Here is a 23,663-nt window from a genome sequence, read left to right on the forward strand (position 1 = left end):
TGTACTTTTTAACTTCTGTTTAACTAACCCCCTCATTTTTGAATAGTTCCCCCTTTTAAAATTAAATGCCACAGTGTTGGGCTGTTGAGATGTTCTTCCCACCACAGGGATGTTGAATGCTATTGTATTATGGTCACTATTTCCAAGCGGTCCTGTTATAGTTACCTCTTGGACCAGCTCCTGCGCTCCACTCAGGACTAAATCTAGAGTTGCCTCTCCCCTTGTGGGTTCCCATACCAGTTGCTCCATGAAGCAGTCATTTAAAGTAGCGAGAAATTTTATCTCTGCATTTCGTCCTGAAGTGAAATGTTCCCAGTCAATATGAGGATAATTGAAATCCCCCACTATTATTCCCTTAGCATTTCATCATCACTATCACTGTCCTGGTCAAGTGGTCTATAATAGATCCCTAATGTTATATTCTTATTAGAGCATGAAATTTCTATCCATAGAGATTCTATGGAACATGTGGAGTCACTTAAGATTTTTACTTCATTTGATTCTACATTTTCTTTCACATATAGTGCCACTCCCCGCCCCCTGCACGACCTGTTCTGTCCTTCCGATATATTTTGTACCCCGGAATGATTGTGTCCCATTGATTGCTCTCAGTCCACCAGGTTTCTGTGATGCCTATTATATCAATATCCTCCTTTATCACGAGGCACTCTAGTTCACCCATCTTATTATTTAGACTTCTAGCATTTGTGTACAAGCACTTTAAAAACTTGTCACTGTTTATTTGTCTGCCCTTTTCTGATGTGTTAAACATTCACATAAAAAAGAATCTATCATCTGATCTGGCCCTTACATTATCCTCCTCCATCCTCTGCTCCTGACTATAACCTGGAGATTCTCTATCATTAGACTCTCCCCTAAGAGAAGTCTCTGTCTGATCCACATGCTCCTTTGCAGCAGTCAGCTTTCCCCCATCTCCTAGTTTAAAAACTGCTCTACAACCTTTTTAATGTTTAGTGCCAGCAGTCTGGTTCCACTTTGGTTTAGGTGGAGCCCATCTCTCCTGTATAGGCTCCCCCCATCCCAAAAGTTTCCCCAGTTCCTAATGAATGTAAAGCCCTCCTCTCTACACCATCGTCTCATCCACGCAGTGAGACTCTGAAGCTCTGCCTGCCTGCCTGCCTACCTGGCCCTGTGCGTGGAACTGGGAGCATTTCTGAGAATGCCACCATAGAGGTCCTGGATTTCAGTCTCTTCCCTAGCAGCCTAAATTTGGCCTCCCGGACATCTCTCCTACCCTTCCCTATGTCATTGGTACCTACATGTACCACGACCACCGGCTCCTCCCCAGCACTACACATAAGTCTGTCTAGATGCCTCGAGAGATTCGCAACCTTCGCACCAGGCAGGCAAGTCACCATGAAAGATGAAACTCAATAAAGACAAGTGCAAAGTACTACAGTTAGAAAGAAACAATCCAATGCACAGCTACAACATGGGGAATAACTGGTTAGGTGGAAATATTGCTGAAAAGAATCTGGGGGTTATAGTGGCTCACAAATTGAATGAGTCACCAATGTGATGCAGTTGCAAGAGAGGCTAATATTCTGGGGTGTATTAGCAGGAGTGTCATATGTAAGACACTGGAGGTAATTGTCCTGTGCTACTTGGCCCTGGTGAGACCTCAGCTGGACTACAGCGTCCAAGTTTGGATGCTACAGTTTAGGAAAGATGTGGACTAATTGGAGAGAGTCCACAGACAAGCAACAAAAATGATAAAAAGTTCAGAAAATCCAACCTATGAGGAAAGGGTTAAAAAAAAAAAAAAAAAAAAAAGGACCTGTTTAGTATTGTAATAAGAAGACTGGGAGAGGACCTGATACCTCTCCAGATATGTTAATGGCTATTATAAAGACAACTGTGATCAATTGTTCTCCATCTCCCTTGAAGGTAGGGCAAGAAGTAATGGCCTTAATACGCAGCAAGGGAGATTTAGGTTAGATGTCAGGAAGAACTTTCTAACTATAAGGATAGATAAGCTCTGGAATAGGCTCCCAAGGAAGGTTGTGGAGTTCCTGTCAATGGAGGTTTTTAAGAACAGGTTGAAAAAACACCTCCCAGGGATAGTCTAGATTTACTTGGTCTGGCCTCGGCAGCTGGCCTTGATGACCACTTGAGGTCCCTTCCAGCCCTACATTTCTATGACTATGAATTCCTGGCTCTGCCAGATAGTTGTGTGACCTTGGACCAGTCTCTTAACCTCTAAGTGTATCTGCTCTCCACTTATAAAATCTGGATTTTATTTCCTTTTGACCACCCTTTGTTTTCGTCTCTGAGACTCATTTCTTTGACTATATATATATATATATATATATATATATATATATATATATATATATATATGTACAGAGCCTAGCACACTAGGACCTCCTATTCATTAGAGTAACACTACGGAGAGTTAGTCACTAAATGCTACTGTCCTTAAACACTTAACTTCCTTCCTGACCTAAAAATGTCATTTAAGTGACTTTCACCCAGATGCTGAATATACTATATTCCTGAAGAAATATTAGTTTAACACTCCAGCAGGATGTTCTAATATCAAAGATTTATTCCCCGCTTTTAAAACAGCACATGAAGGGTTAATGTACAACAGACAGTTCATGACCTTAGTACATCATCTCCCCCCACTCCAGTGCAGCATTTTCAGGCCAGTGCTTCTGGCTGAGTCCTTTAAAGTCTTTAAAAGACATTGAGAACTTTAGTTGCATCCTTCTATTCAAAGGCAGGATATTTCCCTGAGTAAGCAGCTTTTCCTTAAATAAAACTTGTCCAGACCTTAGAACAAACCTGTGGAACTACTCCAGGCTGCTGATGGTGCTCTGGAATGGCAGATTCTTTGGCCTAGGGAAACAGAGACAGGGAAGCAGATCCAGTAGAATCTAGTTTGAAGGCTCACAGTACAGTGTCAATACCCTCTTTCAGTCCAGCAGTTTCCTCCACATCCCCTTTCTGTGTCCTTTCAATCTTCTGCATCTCTGGTTGGCCACTTTTCCACAGAAGGGACTTTTCATATTTGGTTTTAAAAAGTAATCCATGACCTGACAAAGAAAGATAAATAATAAATTGACCCTGAAGTGCCTGATCAATGAGGAACAGAGCAGCCACTGCCCTGGGGTAACTATATGCAGCTGTGGAAAATTTATTGTGCTTTTAGCTTGGAGATGCTGCATGCATTGGCCTGCTAAACCCAGGGTTGTGAGTTCAATCCTTGAGGGGGCCACTTAGGGATCTGGGGCAAAATCAGTACTTGGTCCTGCTAGTGAAGGCAGGGGGCTGGACTCGATGACCTTTCAGGGTCCCTTCCAGTTCTATGAGATAGGTATATCTCCATAAGAGCAGATGCTGGTGTTATGTTAGTGCTCTACTACAGTGGCCAATGTTAAGTAAAACATTTCCATGAAAGCTAGGACACTCAGGATTTTAAACTAATATTTCTAAAACTACTGCAATTATGCATATTAACAAAGGACATTAAAATGTCATACCACTTCCATATGTATTAATCACTCATTTTGACTTGGACAGTTTGTTTTTATACAGGCACAGTGGTGCCAAAGAACAGGATGGAGTGGTGGGGCTATACTTGCCTGGACAGTCTGCAGTCTCTTTAAATGCTCTTTTCTTACAGCATCCTCGGCACAGATTAAACACACATTTGTTACCCTGGAAACAGATATACACCAGTTAAGTCAGTGAAAAAAAAATCTTCACTGAACTGCTTATGGGAAGCACAACTGCAAGGATGCAGGCAGGGCTTCTAAAGACAGCTGTCATGGTCTGGGTTCCTGCAAACAGTGATGGGGACAGTCAGTCTTCAGGCGCTTGATACATGATAGGGAGACCGGGGTGGGGGGGAATGCAAAAATGAAGACCTGCCTGCTGGGTAAATGCTCTGTGCTTCTAGGTGATAATTACCATCCCAGAAGGACAATATTCCACCTCCCAGGAATTTCTCCTGCCAACCAGGAAATACTCTTGATTAACATCAAATACTTGTAGGAAATTAAGATACTTTGAAACCCTTTCAGAAAGCGTTTTTATGCTGTTATAACTGGAGTTTGTCCTGTTTCTCTTCAGAAGCTTGATGTGAAAAAAGTGCCACGGCCTCTTATTTCCTGTCTTTGGCTGCCGCTCCACCCAAAATAAATACTCATCATTCCAAGGAAATCATTTCCTCTTTTTTTTAATTCCTAAAATTGCCCAAATCATGGAGAGTAATAACATAAGGCATGACCCATCCTCTGAAGGTGAGCGACGATGAGTCGTGGATATTTTGCAGCTCAGGAATAGCAGACTGAGTGTGCACAGGAAGGGGGAAAACATCTGCCAGATTTAATATTTGTAAAGCTCTTTTCTGGCTTTCATTGTTGGGGGAAGTTTGTGCAACATGATTTGAGTGCAAACATTTCTAGATAGTGCTACAGCAGAAAAAACTGACAAAGGTGCTCTTCAGTCTTAAGTTTATTGTTTTGTCAATAAACCTAATGCAGTTAGGGTTGTGCTGTTGTGTCTCATGCCGTTCCGGCAAGTCACATTTCTGAAAATGAGGACATGAAGCAATAAGGTATAGGCCAATACTACCTTAACTCTACACCCCCCCGGAAATTGCCACTGGGAATTAGCTGCATGCATGCTGAAATGCAGTCACTCTGGGGTACTTGAGTGAATAATGACAGGATTACTTGCAGCAGGCTTGGCAGAGCTGCAGGTGAGAGATGAGAATATCTGGGGATTAGTTTGACGAGCAGGGCAGAGCTGCAACTGTGACAGGAGGAAATCCCTCCTTGTTTGGTCTGAATTATCCCTGCCCACTGCTGTGTGAGATCAAAGAAAAGAGGTGCATGTGTACCTTGAGGGGTTCAAGTGCCTCATTTCAGTGCTGAGTTCTGCAAGTTGTCAGGCACAGTGCATGGGTTCTTTTTTGCCAGGAGGCTTGTCAGCAGTGAGGTGTGGTATGAGAGTGATTTGTGGGGGGGTTAATGATTAAATGAAAGTATAGCATTCGCTGGGATCCTGTGGCTGAGAGTGAATGGTTTGTAAAAAGGGGATGATGGTGGTGTACAATTTGCACTTCTGACTGTTTCTGGGGCTTAGGCTCAGTATTTGTGTAGGACAGGCATACGTAGCTCCCTGTGCCACAGAGTTTGCCTAAACATGAGTTTTGCCTTAGCAACAATATGACATTAGAATCTGTCCTACAGTTGCATATAGTCCCTGAGAATTCTGCAAATATGAGTCATATAAAAAAGTGTGCAGGGGTGTGTGCCTTATCACTTCAGTTCCTGGTTTTTCAGACATTTGAGCATCACTGACCATGCTAGCCTGGACAAGCATGCAACAACCCTGTACCACTGGAACATCACTAATGAAAGGGTTTTTGTCCATGAATTTTGTAATTTTATGAACATTGTTTTTTGGAGGAATGCTCACTCCAGCAGTTGTAGTTTTCTCCTATAAATCCTATGGTTAGGTATTCATCCCTCATGCATTTCCCATTACCTCATCTCAGATACGGGTGACAGGTAGGTCAGTACCTTTAGCCCCATTTTACAGATGGGGAAACTGAGGCAGAGGTGTCATGATTTTTCTAGTGGGCCACTGACAGAGCCAAAAACAGAACCCAGATCACCTATGCTGCAATGACAAATCCAGCTTCAGCGCATAAGGCTGAGATCGTCTCAGTTGAATGAGAATACTCCCTGGAGGTATAAACAGTGTGAAACAATAGCTCTTGATAGGTCGGAACTGCTCCATTTAACTCCACTGGTGTGCTCATCCAGCCTCCCCTCTACCATTGCTTGACAGCATGTGCTATACATGCAGCATGCCCATTCTCACCTCACTCTCAGCCCTAATGCTTGGTGTACGCTTGTTCTCAACTCCCCCCATAATGGGTCAGGGCTTCCACAAATGCTGATTCACATGATGAGCCAAAGGCCCCTTCAGAGGGACAGGGCCCCCAACTTGCTTACATGAGAAGAGGCAGGGAAAGGGCTTCAGACCCACCCTGCTCCTCCACATCCCCAAGGGCCAGTTCCCATGAGACGCAGTAAGGAGAGGGGATTAGCTTCCCTCCCCAGCATCTGGCTCCCCTCAGAGCAAGGAGCTCAGACTGTCTGACACCATCAGCATGGCAGGGACCCCCAGAGCCTGGCACACAGACACAGGAGGAATGTGGAGCATCACTGTTCCCTGGGGTCCTCCCTCTGACCTGAGTCCTCAGCACCTCCCCTCCCTAACCACCGTGCCCCATTTAGCCCTCTCCCCTCCCAGCAAACATTTGGCTATGTAATTTATTTTCTTTTTTAAACTAGTGTGTGTACCATCTAAATGGTCTGCTGTGCTCAAATTATAAATAAAACTCCCCTTTGGCAGAGGCAAGGTGTAGCAACAGGTTTGTTTCATTTTTTCCCGATTGCTGCCAAGGGTGGCTGCTGAATTTATATTGGCTGGTTCTAGCTCAGGTTCAACAACCACAGCATGGCCCCTGGAGCCACCTCCGTCCAGTGACAATGTGCTGGCTCACCACCCTTTCTACACTTGCACAATGTAATCCCTTGGGCACATTAGCACTAGACTCAACACTTCGTTGAATAACATTTTCAATATTGTGTCCCCGAAGGGGCTGTGGGGGCCTATGCAGTAGCTAGGGTAACTGCGAGCACTTGAGACCATGTGGGGAAAAACTCAGAGCCATGGTTTGATAACTCTCCCCCACATCCTTCCCTCCCCCTTCAACAGTCTGCAGGAAGACACAATGATAGAATGTCAACCTTATGAACTACAGCTCTCTCGGGCAATACAAAGAAAAAAAAAAGTATTTCCGGAAACACTTGCTCAAATGACCCCCAAATTTGGATCACTAATCATAGAATCTCAGGGTTGGATGGGACCTCAGGAGGTCATCTAGTCCAACCCCTTGCACAAAGCAGGACCAGCCAGGGCTTTGTCAAGCCTGATCTTAAAAACCTCTAAGGAAGGAGATTCCACCACGTCCCTAGATAACCCATTCCAGTGCTTCACCACCCTCCTAGTGAAAAAGTTTTTCCTAATAGCCAATCTAAACCTTCCCCACTGCAACTTGAGACCATTACGCCTTGTTCTGTCATCTGGTACCACTGAGAACAGTCTAGATCCATCCTCTTTGGAACCCCCTTTCAGGTAGTTGAAAGCTAATCCTAGCCCACAAGCCCATGAGGCACCCCAAATTGCACTCCGAGCTAAGTAAGCAAGCCAATTTTAGAGCACTCAGAAGAGTTGACTTTTAAACAGAAAGGGTGCCCACAGCTTAACTATAGTGGAGCTGACACTCCCCTCCACTCAAGAGACCAGTGAGGCTTTCTGTTCTATTCAGCAATGAGGAAATGCTTTTATTACAGCTTTTATGTGCTCGAGAGAGATTTTTTTCTGATTAACAACTGCCTCTTTACAGTGCCCCCAGCTTAGTCTCCCCACTTAAGCGCTTCCCTAAAGCTCCAGTTACCTGGCTAGGAAACCTGATAAAACATGCTTATGGATCAATAACTTGCTTGCCTTATTGGTATCTAGTTACTGCTTCCCTCCCATTTGTGCGTCTCATCGACCTACTGTGTCTTGCCCTAACCTAGAGTCTAAAATCTTTGGTGCAAATCTTTTTATTCATGGCTGTATATAGCCCAGCACAATGAGGCCCCAATCATGATTGTAGTCCTCCTGGGCCCCAAACAATAAAAAATCCAGCTAGATACACAGCCAAAATAATACTGCTTAGTGACGCACTCCACTGACCAAATCCAAGTCAGACTACTAGAGGATTTAGCATTCTCAGTCAAATGGGCTAAGGGCAAACCCAACTGTGAGTGGAAAGCATCATAATTGCATCTCAAAAAGTTATAGCAAAATTTTTTTAAGTACATCAGAAGCAAGAAGTCTGCTAAACAACCCGTGGGGCCAGTGGACGATCGAGATGATAAAGGAACATTCAAGGACCATAAGGCCATTGCGGCGAAACAATGAATTCTTTGCATCGGTCTTCATGGCTGAGGATGTGAGGGAGATTCCCACACCTGACCCATTCTGTTTAGGCGACAAATCTGAGGAACTGTCCCAGATTCAGGTGTCATTAGATGAAGTTTTGGAACAAATTGATAAATAGTAATAAATCACCAGAACCAGATGTTATTCATCCAAGAGTTCTGAAGGAACTCAAATGTGATATTGCAGAACTACTAACTGTGGTATGTAACCTATCATTTAAATCACCTTCTGTACCAAATGATTGGAGGATAGCTAATGTGCCACCAATTTTTAAAAAGGGCTCCAGAGGTGATCCGGGCAATTATAGGCCAGTAAACCTGACTTCAGTACCAGACAACCTCGTTGAAACTATAGCAAAGAACAAAAGTGTCAGACACATAGATGAACATAATTTGTTGGGGCTGAATCAACATGGTATTTGAAAGGGAAATCATGCCTCACCAATCTACTAGAATTCTTTGGGGGGCAGGGGGGAACAAGCATCTGGTACTCCTGAGGGCATTCTGTGCCAAAAAAATTAAAAATTCTGCACCCAATGGTTTGAAAGTCTGCAAAATTCTGCAAATTTTATTTGTCAAATAAATGTGGAGGCTCCAGCATGGCATTGGGGAGCACAGGCCACTGGCTGCACAGAGGTGGGAGATCACTGTGCAGCTCCCACCAGCACACAGAGTCAGCGGTGAGGCTGCACCCAATCCTGACATACTACAAGGACCAGGCCTGCTCCAAAACACCCCAAGGCCCTGCCCCTCTGTGCACCAGGTGTGAGCAGGCAGGCTCAGCAAGGCAGGATCCAAGTGTGGGTTGAGAGGGTTCTGTGTGGGGCAATCTGAGTGCAGGTGGCTCAGTGGGGGAACCAGGTGCGGGGTGGGGGGGATCTGGATGCACAGGGGCTTGTTGGGGGGTTCTGGGTACAATTGTAATGGGACTCTGCAGCGGTGTCCAAGTGAAGGTGCTTGGGGCTAGGAGGCGGTGCAGGGGGGAGATAGAGTGCAGCAGGGTGTATGGGTGTGGGGGGGTCCAGATGCAGTTGGTTGGGCTTGGGGGGGTGTGCCGATCCATGTGGCTAGTCGGGGTGATCCAGGTGCAGGGGGAGTGGGGCTCAGTGGGAGGGGGGTCTGAGTGCAGGGGGGTGAGACTCAGCAGGAGGCTCTGGGTATGAGGGGTTCTGGATGCACAGGGATTGAGTGGATGAGGGAGCAGCTCCCTGAACAGGGATACCTTCCCCTACAACTGAGGAGTGATGGGTGCAGGAAGCGGGGAGGGGCAGGAGGGAGGGGGAGAAGGAGTTTGCAGAGCTTCCTTCAGCTGAGGGAGAAATCTGGGGATAGGCCTGACCCGGCCCCGGATGCCATGCAAGGGAAGAGGAAGTCCCGTCATCCCCAGCCCAGCCGGGACGAACAGCTGAGCCCGACACAAGGTAGGAGCCACCAGCTGGGTCTTCCCCAGTCCAGCCTCCTGCCCCACAGTGATTTACCTCTCTGCCAGCTGCCCTGGGTCCCCGGAACATACTGCTAGGGAGGGTTGCATTACCACTCCTGAGGTTTCCCTTTGCTTCCCCATCAGAAAGTCATTATTCTGTGGGGAAGCAAAGAAATCTGCGAGGGACATAAATTCTGCTCATGCGCAGTGGTGCAGAATTCCCCCAGGAGTAATGTGGACAAGGGGGAATCCCGTGGATATAGTGTACTTAGATTTTCAGAAAGCCTTTGACAAGGTCCCTATCCAAAGGCTCTTAAGCAAAGTAAGCTGCCATGGGATAATAGGGAAAGTCCTCTCATGGATTGGTAACTGGTTAAAAAGATAGGAAACAAAGGGTAGGAATAAAAGGTCAGTTTTCAGAACGGAGAGAGGTAAATAGTGGTGGCCCCCAGCTGTCTGTACTGGGAGCAGTCCATATTCATAAGTGATCTGGAAAAAGGGGTAAACTGTGAGGTGGCAAAATTTGCAGATGATACAAAACTACTCAAGATAGTTGGGGGGAGGGATAGCTCAGTGGTTTGATCATTGACCTGCTAAACCCAGGGTTGTGAGTTCAATCCTTAAGGGGGCCATTTAGGAATTGGGGGCAAAATCAGTACTTGGTCCTGCTAGTGAAGGCAGGGGGCTGGACTCGATGACCTTTCGGGGTCCCTTCCAGTTCTAGGAGATAGGATATCTCCATATTTATAGTGAAGTCCAAAGCAGACTGCAAAGAGCTACAAAGTGATCTCATAAAACTGGGTGATTGGGCAACAAAAATGGCAGATGAAATTCAATGTTGATAAATGCAGAGTAATGCACATTGGAAAACATAATCCTAACTATACATATAAAATGATGAGGGTCTAAATTAGCTGTTACTACTCAAGAAAGATCTTGGAGTATTGTGGATAGTTCTCTGAAAACCTCCACTCAATGAGCAGCGGAGGTCAAAAAAGTGAACAGAATGTTGGGAATCATTAAGAAAGGGATAGATGAGACAGAATATCATACTGCCTGTATATAAATCCATGGTATGCCCACATCTTGAATACTGCATGCAGATGTGGTCGCCCCATCTCAAAAAATATATATATTGGAATTGGAAAAGGTTCAGAAAAGGGCAACAAAAATTATTAGGGGTATGGAACAGCTTCCGTATGAGGAGAGATTAATAAGACTGGAACTTTTCAGCTTGGAAAAGAGATGACTGAGATCTATAAAATCATGACTGGTGTGGAGAAAGTAAAGAAGTGTTATTTACTCCTTCTCATAACACAAGACCTAGGGGTCACCAAATGAAATTAGTAGGCGGCACCTTTAAAACAAACAAAAGGAAGTATTTCTTCACACAACGCACAGTCAACCTGTGGAACTCTTTGCCAGAGGATGGTGTGAAGGCCAAGACTATAACAGGGTTCAAAAAAGAACTAGATAAGTTCATGGAGGATAGGTCCATCAATGGCTATTAACCAGGATGGGCAGGGATGATGTCCCTAGCTTCTGTTTGCCAGAAGCTGGGAATGGGCAACAGGGAATGGATCACTGGATGATTACTTGTTCTTTCCCTCTGGGGCATCTGGCATTGGCCACTAACAGAAGACAGGATCCTGGGCTAGATGGACCTTTGGTCTGACCCAGTATGGCTGTTCTTATGTTCTACTTGAGAAAACATCATACCCCAAATTCTGAAAACAAACAGTGCCTTTCTTCTTCATTCTGGGAGTCTTGTCTATTTGGCCTAGAAGCTATTGAGGCCAGTTGTCTTTTGCTGGCTGTTTAGAAACTCTAGCACAATACGCACATTGCTACCACTGTAATAATGCTAATAGTCGCAAGTATAAATGATAATGTGAGACGAGATGACCCGTCACCTTTGCCTCTCTCAGTCACCCACCTGTAGCAGAACCTAGTTCACAAGAACAAACAGAGTGAAATTCCAATGCCCTCTCAGTACTGAGCAGAGAAATAAATCAATTAATTGTGCAACCAAGAAAAATCTTATGGAGATGTCCTATCTCCTAGAACTGGAAGGGACCTTGAAAGGTCATCGAGTCCAGCCCCCTGCCTTCACTAGCAGGACCAAGTACTGATTTTGCCCCAGATCCCTAAGTGGCCCCCTCAAGGATTGAACTCACAACCCTGAGTTTAGCAGGCCAATGCTCAAACCACTGAGCTATCCCTCCCCCCTAAGGGTAACATTTTCCTCATACTCAGGACTGAATAGTACCCACCCACTTGGACTGTAGCCTACCATGGCCTCAAACTGTGGGATTTTCCCATTACTGGAAACAAATCAAAGTTTCTCATCGCTCCAGCTTTCTGTTTGCTGCAGACCTTTTCCTTAACACTATGGATGTGTCGACACTGCAATTAAACACCCATGGCTGGCTCATGCCAGCTGATGCAGCCATTCCCAGTCTCTATTCAAGCCTAACTTGGTGTCTAATTTGCATATTAATTCAAGTTCAGCAGTTTCTCATTGGAGTCTGTTTTTGACCCTTTTCTGGAATGGCTGAGCCATTACACACATTTAATCTATTTCCACATGTTAAGTATTTTCACACCTCTTGCCAAACTGTCTGTAATGGGCTATCTTGATTATCACTACAAAAGCTTTTTGTCTTAATTAATTAGCCTCTTAGAGTTGGTAGGACAACTCCCACCTTTTCATGTTCTCTGTATATATATATCTATCCTTACTATATGTTCCATTCTATGCATCCGATGAAGTGGGCTGTAGCCCACGAAAGTTTATGCTCAAATAAATTTGTTAGTCTCTAAGGTGCCACAAGTACTCCTGTTCTTTTTGCAGATACAGACTAACACGGCTGCTACTCTGAAACCTGTCAGAATGGAATAGGTTTCATTAATAAATAGGGCTGTCAATTAATCACAGTTACCGCAAGCAATTAACGCAAAAGAAAATTAACTCGATTAAAAAAATTAATGATTAATCATGAGTTAAAAAATTAATCGCAGTTTTAATCGCACTGTTAAACAATAGAATACCAATTTAAATTTATTATAAATATTTTTGTATTTTTTCCTATATTTTCAAATATATTGACTTCAATTACAACACAGAATACAAAGTGTACAGTGCTCACTTTAATCAAATAATATACAAATATCTGCACTGTAAAAAAAGATAAAAGAAATAGTATTTTTCAATTCACCTGATATAAGTACTGTAATGCAATCTTTTTATCATGAAAGCACAACTTACAAATGTAGAATTATGTAAAATAAATAAATAAATAACCGCACTCAAAAATAAAACAATGTAAAAACTTTAGCGCCGACAAGTCCACTCAGTCCTACTTCTTGTTCAGCCAATCACTAAGACAAGTTTGTTTACATTTACGGGAGATAATGCTGCCTGCTACTTATTTACAATGTCACCTGAAAGTGAGAACAGGTGTTCGCATGGCACTGTTGTAGCCGCTGTTGCAAGGTATTTACATGCCAGATATGCTAAACATTTGTATGCCCTTTCATGCTTCGACCTGTAGATTGCAAATATTTGTAATAAAAAATAATATAAAGTTAGCACTGTACACTTTGTATTCTGTGTTGTAATTGAATATATTTGAAAATGTAGAAAATCATCCACAAATATTTATAACAAATTTAAATTGGTTTTCTGCTACTGTTTAACAGTGCAATTAAAATCCCGATTAATTTTTTAAATCTCACAAGTAATCCCGATTAATTTTTTTAATCATTTGACATCCCTATTAATAAGCCTTCCCCATAGTGAAGTTTGCATTTGATCTGATATCCCACAAAACAAATGCCTTTTTATTAGTGGAACCCTCAGCACTGAAGAGGGTTAATTTTCTCTTCTAATGAAGGGAATGGATCAAAATCCTCCAGTTCTGTCTCTGCCACTACCAGGCACAGATATAGAGTTTGATTCTCATTTAAATCTGATGCAGTCTGATGTGTGCCTTGCCTTTCATTTGTATTTTTTCCTTTTAATTTCCTGCTGTTACTGCAGACCAACTGCTCTTCCCTACTCAGTCACTGGAAAGTTCAAAATATCTGTCTTGTATACCTATTAAGAGAATCACTCAGATGTTTAATCCTTACAGAAAGCTACAAAAATAACCACAGTATGAACTTTATTACCTAGCAAACAGAGGAGTTCCCATGCTGCAAATAGTAAAAGTTCATTTGGTCAGAGATTTGCTTCCAAGTGTGCTTGGGGGACTGATATTTAATAATGTAACAATCTCTCCGATGATTTAGCAATTCAAACTGCTGACCAGAGGTGCTGAGAACAATAAACCACCAAGGGAGGGATAGCTCAGTGGTTTGAGCATTGGCCCCCTAAACCCAGGGTTGTGAGCTCAATTCTTGAGGGGGCCATTTAGGAATCTGGCCCAAAATCTGTCTGGAGATTGGTCCTCCTTTGAGCAGGGGGTTGGACTAGATGACCTTCTGAGATCCCTTCCAACCCTGGTATACTATGATCTTCTAGTTTGAACTAAAACTCCTCTTTGGAGGAAGAAGAGAGATTAAAAGTATCCAGAATAATTTATTTATAGGTCATCTTTACCCTAGGTAATAGCTTCATCTCAGCATCTGATATAATCACTTATCCAATTAGCACAATGGCCTTTGCCTGAGAAGCAGGATATATTGTTTGCATTTCATCAGAGTTTAAACAGCATCCATTACTAGACACTTGAAAAGGGACGGACCTACCTTTGGGTTTCCACAATGATCACATTTTGCATATTTAGCTGGAAAAGAGAAACAAATTTGGTCGATGAGTATCCCAGACAGTGAATGACATCCAAAGGAGAACAGCAAATTCAGTGCTCCCGGGTGACCAACCTTTGCAGCCAGAAGGTGCATTTTTTTGGAGCAATATTTTACACACACACAAAAATTAAAAGGGATTAAGAGATTTTGCTGAAGTTTTAAAAAAATTCTCTGAACTGAGACCAAACATAGAAATATCAGTCCCAATGAATTTGTTTGAGAAAGTTATAAAACAAGTTGGGGGGAGAAGAAAGGGGAGCTGTTTAAAATAGACACTGCATTTCAACATTACACAATAGTGAATGCAGCTGTTATAACAGAGTTTATAAAGCACTCCGAGATGAAAGACCTGATTTCACTGTGAAACTGGTGATAATCTGCCCCTTTCACAATGAAATCCCCTCTTCCTGGTCAACTCCACTTAGACTGAGTTTCCTGTTCCCAAGGTTTCCCAAGCCCCCTTTCTGCTCTAATTGTAGGAAATTTTCCCCAATTGCATAATGGGAATAAAGAGGAGAAGGTAGAGGTGGCTTTATACTAAAAGATAATGCTAGCAGCCTTCCCCCTTCCTTGTGCCGATCAGGATTAGGACAGGTTCTCTTACGTTTCAAAGACGGATCAAAGCGTTTATTTGGATTTCTCAATTTTTTCTTTTGTTTATTCTTTGAGAGAATATCAGCGTTTCCATCATCCTCATCCTCCAGGGCTCGTTTCCCTCGCATGCCTCCTTCACTCCCACTGGTTCCATTTTCCTTGCACATCTCCTTTGGCCTGAAATGGTTGAACATCATTGTAAATTAACAGAAGGGGGGACAACTGGGTGTTCCTTTGCTAACAGTGCTTTTACAGAAGCCTAGGCAAAATGCATTGTCTATCATGGCTGTCACAGGTGAGACACAGCCCTTAAAAGCATGGAAGAAAAGCTCAAATATTAGGGATTTTATAGAATAGCTCAGAGTTCTAAGGCTGCTATTAAAGCAAAAAGGCAGGAAAGCAGTATCCAGTGCATGGTGGGCAGCTAAATTAATCAGTTCCATAAAAAGCTTTTTGTTCCCAGGGTAAATGTTTGTATTGAAATTCTCAGTCGGATAGTCTTCTCCTGCAACCCAAGTTTTTCCCCTAGGTAGGTCGTGCTAGCAGTTTAAAAAGATCTCATGCAAAACACACAATCATCTCTGATATTAAGGGCATTCAGTCCCCATCTCTACTCCATTGGCAGATATAGGTAACAGATTAATGTTGCCTGTAACTACAGCACATTGTCAAGTAGCAGTATTTGCTTCACGTGCTGGTCCCTATTCTAAGCTTTATTTGATCTATTTTATTTGTTACTTTCTAGAGGTAGATAATAAACTTGAGGAAGGAATCAAAAGGGGAAGATAACTTTTTGTGAATTACACCCCCCCAAATACCTTGCTTTGTTCATTGAAATGTTATTTTTAAAAACTATCCAGTCTTTGTTTTTTATAAACAATCTTTCAGGGCATGAAAACTGGAAATGGGTATTCTGAGGTGGTGGCACACATGCATCCTGTCCAGTAAGTTCTTCTAGGGGCAGTGTTAGAGTAGGCAACTTACCCTGGCCTGACATATGGCTGACAGATCCAATGGAAGAAAGGCAATCCTCCCTTCGGCTTCTCTCCTTCTTTCTGATTAGCTATTTCCTCCTGCAGGATACAGTTACAACCAATGATACCTATTCAATTTGCCTAGATGCACCCATGTCATTACTACCTTAAATTCCTGGAAAGGCACAAAAAAATTAAATTAAATTTACACACACCGACAGTTACAAATGAAAAAATCCACCCTCAGATAAAGCTATGGAAAAAACATAGCAGATCTGAACACTAAAGAAAGAAATTTGAATGGGAGGGGCCAGTACAACATTTAGCTAGCCAGGCAGTGATGTTGGTAGGTTACAAAGTTCCTGTGGGGTTCCAGGCGGAGCGAATAAAGCATACGACCAATGTGGTTGCAAGCTGAACTCTGAATCTGTTTATTACAAGCTTTCTTTTATAGTCTTTCTAAACATTACACAACACAATTAGGCTACAATCACCCATCCACCGATTGGACAAGAAGGAGAATCATGTGCTCACCACATGTATAGCCCCAAACCGATTGGTTCAATTGTTCCTTACATAAGGCCTCATCTTATATAACCACCAGGGGGCCTTACATAAGGCCTCATCTTATATAACCACCAGGGGGCCCTACATAAGGCCTCATCTTATATAACCACCAGGGGGCCCTACATAAGGCCTCATCTTATATAACCACCAGGGGGCCCTACATAAGGCCATGATTTATTGCCAGGCAAGTGTCCCATCGTGACCCTTACCCTCTCATGGAACTTTATATCCCCACACCTCCCCCCTTTTTCTTAAATAAGGAAGTACAGCATTATCAGGTGTCTAGGCTGTGACAAACAATAAGTGCAGGTCCGGTGTCACTACTGGATAAGCCTCGGGCGCAAATTCCCCATCTATATGGGCTTCCCTAATAAGTCCGTGCCAACGCCTTACGGGGTCCGGGGGGCCCGAGCCGCCCGGGATATTGTTCGAAGCATGTCGCAGGGTGGAAACATCGGATGAGTATGCCGGAGGCTTCGGGGCAAACGGGTTGGTGAATTAACTGGTAGATGAGAAACTGTATATGGTCATCTGTTAGCTTCTGGCACTTTACAATGTTATTCAAGTCAGCACCCATTAAATTTGTTACAAGATACACTTCATAAGTTGCTGGTATAACAAAAACCCGCGTCTTTGTCCCCATTTCAGTAAACGGGACAAAGCGTCAGAGGGAAGCTTCTCTCCCTTTTTTTTCAGCGATGCGAAATAAAAAATCATGCACCGTCTCCTCCTCTGCAGACAAAGCAGAGCCCATTTTATGGAATGCAGCCCCTCACCTGTGAGCTCACGAACGCCTCTCTCGGACGACCAGGAGCCGGTATCCTCCGGTACCTCCTGCTGCGGCTGCCATCGAATGCAGCCGCTCACCTGTGAGCTCACGAACGCCTCTCTCGGACGACCAGGAGCCGGTATCCTCCGGTACCTCCTGCTGCGGCTGCCATCTCCGCCTTTTCTCACCGAACGCTTCAGTCGGCTGTGTTTGCATACGTGATAGGAGAATTTGGACAGTCTTTATTTGCATCCCCAATTTCTTTAGTTTCCATGGCTGCATCCTCACTTTTTTCAGTTTCTGTGGCTGCAGATGTTTTTATATATTTCATTCTTTTTGTTCTGGTGTAAGGTTCTTCTGCATGTTTACGTTTTTGTTTCTTTATATGTGTTTGTTTTTCTTCTTCATTATGATTACCATTTCCATTTATTTCCACCCGAGCTGTATTATTCCTCTCATGCTTTTTCTTCTTCTTTTTCCTCTTTGCATTATTGCTTTTGGAAGTTTCCTCATTTTCATCTTCAGTACCTTCCTTTTCTTTTTTAGGCTTTAATCGGCTGCCTTGATGTCCAAGTCGAATCACGTCGGGGTCACCATTTGTGGGGTTCCAGGCGGAGCGAATAAAGCATACGACCAATGTGGTTGCAAGCTGAACTCTGAATCTGTTTATTACAAGCTTTCTTTTATAGTCTTTCTAAACATTACACAACACAATTAGGCTACAATCACCCATCCACCGATTGGACAAGAAGGAGAATCATGTGCTCACCACATGTATAGCCCCACACCGATTGGTTCAATTGTTCCGTACATAAGGCCTCATCTTATATAACCACCAGGGGGCCTTACATAAGGCCTCATCTTATATAACCACCAGGGGGCCCTACATAAGGCCATGATTTATTGCCAGGCAAGTGTCCCATCGTGACCCTTACCCTCTCATGGAACTTTACATCCCCACAAGTTCCAAGACTGCACGAACACAGATCAAGTGCATATGACACCAGCAGGTTCCCTCCAAGTAGGGTCAGTGTTACTCCAGCAGTTAAGGCCCACATTGGTACCTGGCATCGTAGCTTCAGGTCTCTGTTGACATCTGCAATGCCCTCTAGTGTCTTCGCTTTTGCCAGTTCTTCACGAAGCTGCTGGTAAACCTGCAGCCTGAGACAAATCCCAAACATCCAGTTACTTTCATTTACCATTTCTAAATTGTGAGACTGAACAATTCCTTTATAAGAGCTTTTTGTAGCTTTTTCTTGACGCATTTGCCAATTGCCAAGAGTTTAGCTGTTTCATTCTTCAAATACTAACTTCTCTGACTTGGTTCTGCACTTAGGTCAGAATGTGAACTCTGTAGATACCATGCTCATTTACACAAAAGAAGACTGAAGTCTTAACATTATTAGGAATATCATATCAGTGGCTGGATATCTATAATCAGAGATTTCATGAGGCTAATTATGTCTGCTGGCACCCAGAGTGAAGGGGCAAGCAGGTACTTCTCCAGTTTCAGAGAGAGAAAGAATGAATCAGTTTCCCAGGGATATCTGTGAAGGTTAAAGGCCTCAGAAAACATCTTTCTCTCCATGCAGAGCCAAGAGAGGCTAATCTAGCACCAGCAAGATTGGCCAACCTTCTCCCAAAAGGCAAAGTACTTCTATGCAAGGTGAACGCTCAAAACATCCTCACACCTTCTTGTCAAACTGTCTTAAATGAGCTATCTTGATTATCACTACAAAAGTTTTTTTTCTCCTGCTGACAATAGCTCATCTTAATTAATTAGCCTCTTAGAGTTGGTTGGGCAACTCCCACCTTTTCATGTTCTCTGTACGTATATATATCTCCTCACTATATGTTCCATTCTATGCATCCGATGAAGGAGGCTGTAGCCCACAAAAGTTTATGCTCAAATAAATTTGTTAGTCTCTAAGGTGCCACAAGTACTCCTGTTCTTTTTGCGGATACAGACTAACACGGCTGCTACTCTGAAACCTCTCAAAACACTATAGCACTGTGGAGATACTCACGTGTGATGCCAGAGCTTGAAGAGATGAGCTCTGACATAAGACAGTGGGCAAGGATATTGGTGCACTATCTCCAGGTACTCCTCAGTCATCTCCCATACCACAGGATTTCGGCCCTCAAACAGAGCTGGGTTATGAAGATTACCCTCTGGGGAATAACAAAGAGGAATTCTAAAAATTTAATTTCAGGGTAAAGCAGGTGGCACAACCTCTTGTGTCCATGAGCTGGACCACCTGTGTCCTGCCCTGGCCTGACCACCCAGGAAGGACCATTAGATCAGCAGGTCTGACCTCTTGTATAACATAGGCCAATACATTTCACTCAGTTACCCCTGTATTGAGTCCAATAACTTGTGTTTGGCTAAAGCATCTCCCATGAAGTTATCCAGTCTTGATATGAAGACATCAAGACCTGGAGAATCTACCATTTCTCTTGATAGTTCGTTCCAATGGTTAATCACTCTCACTGTTTAAAAATGTGTGCCTTATTTTTAATCTGAATTTGTCTGGTTTCAGTTTTGAGCCATTGGTCCTTGTTATGCCTTCTCCACTAGTTTAAAGAGCCTTTTAGTACTCAGTATTTTCTCCCCTTAAGAAATGTAATTGAGTCCCCACTCAATCTTTTTTTTTATAAGCTTAACAGATTGAGCTTTTCAAGTCTCTCAATGCTTGGGATTGTCTGTTGCAAAGCCTATCTTGCAATTAGGTTCCTATGACATTTTTATAACAGGGGCCGGAGGTAGGAACAGGAGTAGGGGGAGGAGAGAGAACTTCCCTCACAACACTTAGCCCAGTGGTTAGGGTACTCCTTTGGGATGTGGGAGACCCCCAGTTAAGGCCTCCCTCTATCTCAGGGGTAGAAGGGATTTGAACAGGACCTTCCACCTCTGAGGTGAGTGCCCTAGCCACTGGGCTATTGGACAGTCTGATGTGGGGCTCTCAATCTCTCCCATGGGGCCTGCTTCTGGGATTTAGGGACCTAAGTCCTTCTGTGAATCTAGGCCTTAGGTTTTTGTTGTTTTTTTTAACTGGTTTTGTAAAACAAACTAAATGTTTTGTTATTTCAACAATAGATTAAAATCCACAATAAACTAAATTATAAATGCTGCTTTCCAAATGGCATTAACAGTAGAGCATCTTACTTAGCAGTTTTGTAAAATCCATCCATCCATATTTATATATATATAAATAAAAAAAACCCTAAAGGACCTGATCCTGCAAACACTGAAGCAGGTAAATTACATTACTCACAAGACCAGTCCCATTGACTTTAATGAGACTACTCATATGCTTGAAGTTAAGCATGTGCATAAATGTTTAAAGCGTCAAGGGTTATAATTTTACTTTTATTAAAACCTTTTTCTTAATGATATAATATATGTCACCTCAAAACAAATTTGCTTTGGTATTAACAATAAGTTACTTAGACTCAAACATTAACAAAAAGTTACTGAAAACGTTTTTACACATCTAGCCAAAATTTTCAAACTAAGCGGCTAAAGTTCAGCTCCTAAACCCATAGTTCGGCAATTATGGGTGCGATTTTCAGAAGTACTTAAGTGACTTAGGAGGAGTTTGGTGTGGTCAAAGCATTTCAGCTGTCTTGACTTGTGGATGTTCAATAGGTATCAGAAGGTTGTGCTTGCTGCAAATATAGTATGGACTATTTGTTTCTTAATTTTTTGTGTTTCAGTTTGTTTTTCCTCAGAGTAAGTAAGTTAATAAGGTCACAGACTGGTCTTTTTCAGCATAGATGAACACTCTTAAGGGTTGAGCTTCTTAGCAGGAAAAAAAATGTAAAATCTGAAATTCTACTAATAATTAGGAAGCTAAAGAAACAAGTATAAAACATTCACTTTAGCAATTTAAGACAATAAAATGGGAAGTAAGAACTAGCAACATGTAAAAAACAAAATCTAATTTAAATTTTAAAATCAATTTAAATAAAATCATTAATTTTATCCACCCTGATCAGTAAATAACCCTTCACCTCACACATCTAAGTGGTGCTGTCTCAGAGGAAAGCCTTTGTTGGTTGTAGATGTACCAATAGTAATATGGTACTTTTAACATTTGTAAAGCACTTTGAAAATATAAAACATTGTAACTAATCAATCCTTACAACCCAACATGAGGTAAGTATCATTATCTCACTGGTACTCAAGGGAAAACTGAAGCAGAGAAGATAAGTGACTTGCCCATTCTCAAATAAGGAGTCAATGACAGAGCCAGGATTGGAACTCGAGTACAATTTTCGCAAGCACCTCTGGGCTTGTCTACATGGTAAATCATGGGGATGTTAGTGTAAAATAGCTAGGGTGGGAATTTAAAACCACTAGCTATTTTGCACTAGCTCCCCACGTGACAACTCTTATTCTGTGTGAAGAATGCCTTTTTGGAGTTTTGGTTAAACCACTGCAAAAAGGCACTGTTCAGTCCAGCAGCAGAGTGTCCACCTGGGGAACAGCTATTCTGTACTAGCTATTCTGGGCTTCCTTCCCTGTAGACAAGCCCAAAGTCCCATTTTCAAAAGTGAGTTAGGCACTTAGAAGCCTAAGTACCACTGACTTAGGCTCCAAAGGCCCAGACTTCAATGGCAGTTCAGTACGTAAATACCTATGAGGTTCTGGGTCTAAGTGCCCAAATCACTTTTGAAAATTGGACTTAGGCATCTAAGTCATTTAGATGCTTTTGAAAATTTTACCCTCTGTTAAATCATGCTGCTTTAATGGAAGTCATAAAATAATCCAACAGACAGTGCCAAGTATTTGGAACGGGCTGCTCTTTCTAAAGGAGGAAGCAAGCATTCAGGTAAGAAGTAAGATGCCAGCAGGACAATGAGTATTATAGTGAAGGAACCTAATGCTGCCCCTGTCTTAAACAATACCCTAAAGACCTTCTGTTTGCAACAATGCCAAACACCAACCAGTAGCCACAGAGTCACTCAACAGACAAAAACCAAAGGCCCAGAACAAGTCTTCTCTTCTGACACTTCCCACCTCAGCCCTCTGGAAACCATACATCAAAACCTTTATGTACTGATTTGTCTGGATGACAGAGTGACAGATATAATGGACACTTGGAAGATCCAAAGATTATCAACTTTATAAATGTTATATATATGTTGATGGACTAGGAAATGTATTCTGGCTCCAAGGGGATGTAACAGAGGAACCACAAACACTGGGGAATAATTAATGCACATACCTAGGCAAGTAACAAGCCTGCAGAAGCCTCACCTCCTGGGGAAATTGCATATATTAGTTTGACCTGGTTCAAGAGATCAAACAAAGAAATTAAAACTGTATAAGTGACCAGCCTGACATAGGGAAGGACCTATTTGACCCAAGACCTGACATGAAACTGTGACAAAGGGAGCCAGACCCTGCAGAAAGGGCCTGAAGTACTTTGTTCCTATCAGGGTCTCCATGTGGAAGATGGATGACTGCTTGATAAGCTAAGACCTCCATATGAGATAATTATTGTTTTCAAGTTATTTTCTCTGTATGTTCTGAATAAATAATACTTTGTTTTATGTAGGCTGGTTCGTCCCTGATTAACTTTGTCATTGCCTCTGTGAGAACAGGACTGTAGGTGTTGAACTAAACCAGATCTGTGAAGGTCAACACACTGAATTGCCAGAGAAACTGCAGCCTAACTTCCCAGTCAAGAGGGTGAGAGTCACGGGAAACCATCCCGAGAAAGGTGGCAGCTAAAAGCCTGACACTTAAGTGTGGTGCCCTCAAGGAGGCCACGAAGGGGTCAGAAGTGCAGTTACCTCAGGAACGGTGACAGATCGCTCCCTCCAAAGGCCAAAGCTCAGCACTAAGATAAAGTTCAGTCTATTTAAGGACTATTGACTTCTGTTTATTTCATCCAAGTCTATTCCTATCTCTTTGAATGAAACAAGCAGTAGATTTTATTCATATGATCAAGAAGGTGCATACTGCAGTTTGATCAGCACATTGTGTTGCTTATAGTGCTAAAAACAGTGTCTGAACAATATCTTTTATATGAATCTGTTCTGGCCTCCCTTCTCTTCTTTCTTGTTCATAATTGTCACTAGTTATAGAAAATTGTCATAGAGTCATTCAGTAACTTATGTCTAAAAGTGACCAGTATAAATGGCAACCACTTTATTTTTGATTCCTCAAATTCCGACCAGATTAATCAGTGAACAATTTAAGCAAAAGGCACTGTACTTAGGAGAAGATACCCTAAAGAGCCAGATTGTTAAATGCACATTACAGAATACTTACCCATGTGTTGCCATGGGAAACAATAGTCAGACAGTTGATGGGACACAGTTACTGATACTTGCATTTCACATCCTCTGACAGATTACAGAACATTAACAGAAAAATTCACCATGGAACACTCTCTTGCAGGGTCAGGGTTTCACCCTAATGGCTCTGAACTATTCTAGGGCAATACAGCACTGAAAAGCTTACCAATTAAACTCAA

At 42.6% G+C, this 23,663-nt stretch overlaps 1 protein-coding gene across 2 annotated transcripts in view; it reads right to left on the minus strand.

Moving 5' to 3' along the window:
- Positions 1-2,573: 2,573 nt before the first annotated feature.
- Positions 2,574-23,663, minus strand: part of DUS1L (dihydrouridine synthase 1 like) — a 28,772-nt gene continuing 7,682 nt past the window's right edge. The window contains exons 7-13 of one of the 2 annotated variants that reach the window (XM_065415688.1): positions 19,203-19,347; positions 18,240-18,336; positions 15,850-15,938; positions 14,876-15,042; positions 14,212-14,249; positions 3,609-3,684; positions 2,574-3,059 (exon numbers count right to left, since the gene is read on the minus strand). In XM_065415688.1, the coding sequence (XP_065271760.1) occupies positions 2,914-3,059; positions 3,609-3,684; positions 14,212-14,249; positions 14,876-15,042; positions 15,850-15,938; positions 18,240-18,336; positions 19,203-19,347 (758 nt within the window). In that variant the 3' untranslated portion in view covers positions 2,574-2,913. Of the gene's footprint in view, positions 3,060-3,608; positions 3,685-14,211; positions 14,250-14,875; positions 15,043-15,849; positions 15,939-18,110; positions 18,337-19,202; positions 19,348-23,663 lie in introns of both variants that reach the window. The other variant, XM_065415689.1, reaches the window with a different exon arrangement.

This window comes from Emys orbicularis, chromosome 13 (genome assembly GCF_028017835.1).
Source record: "Emys orbicularis isolate rEmyOrb1 chromosome 13, rEmyOrb1.hap1, whole genome shotgun sequence".
NCBI classification, from domain to species: Eukaryota; Metazoa; Chordata; order Testudines; family Emydidae; genus Emys; species Emys orbicularis.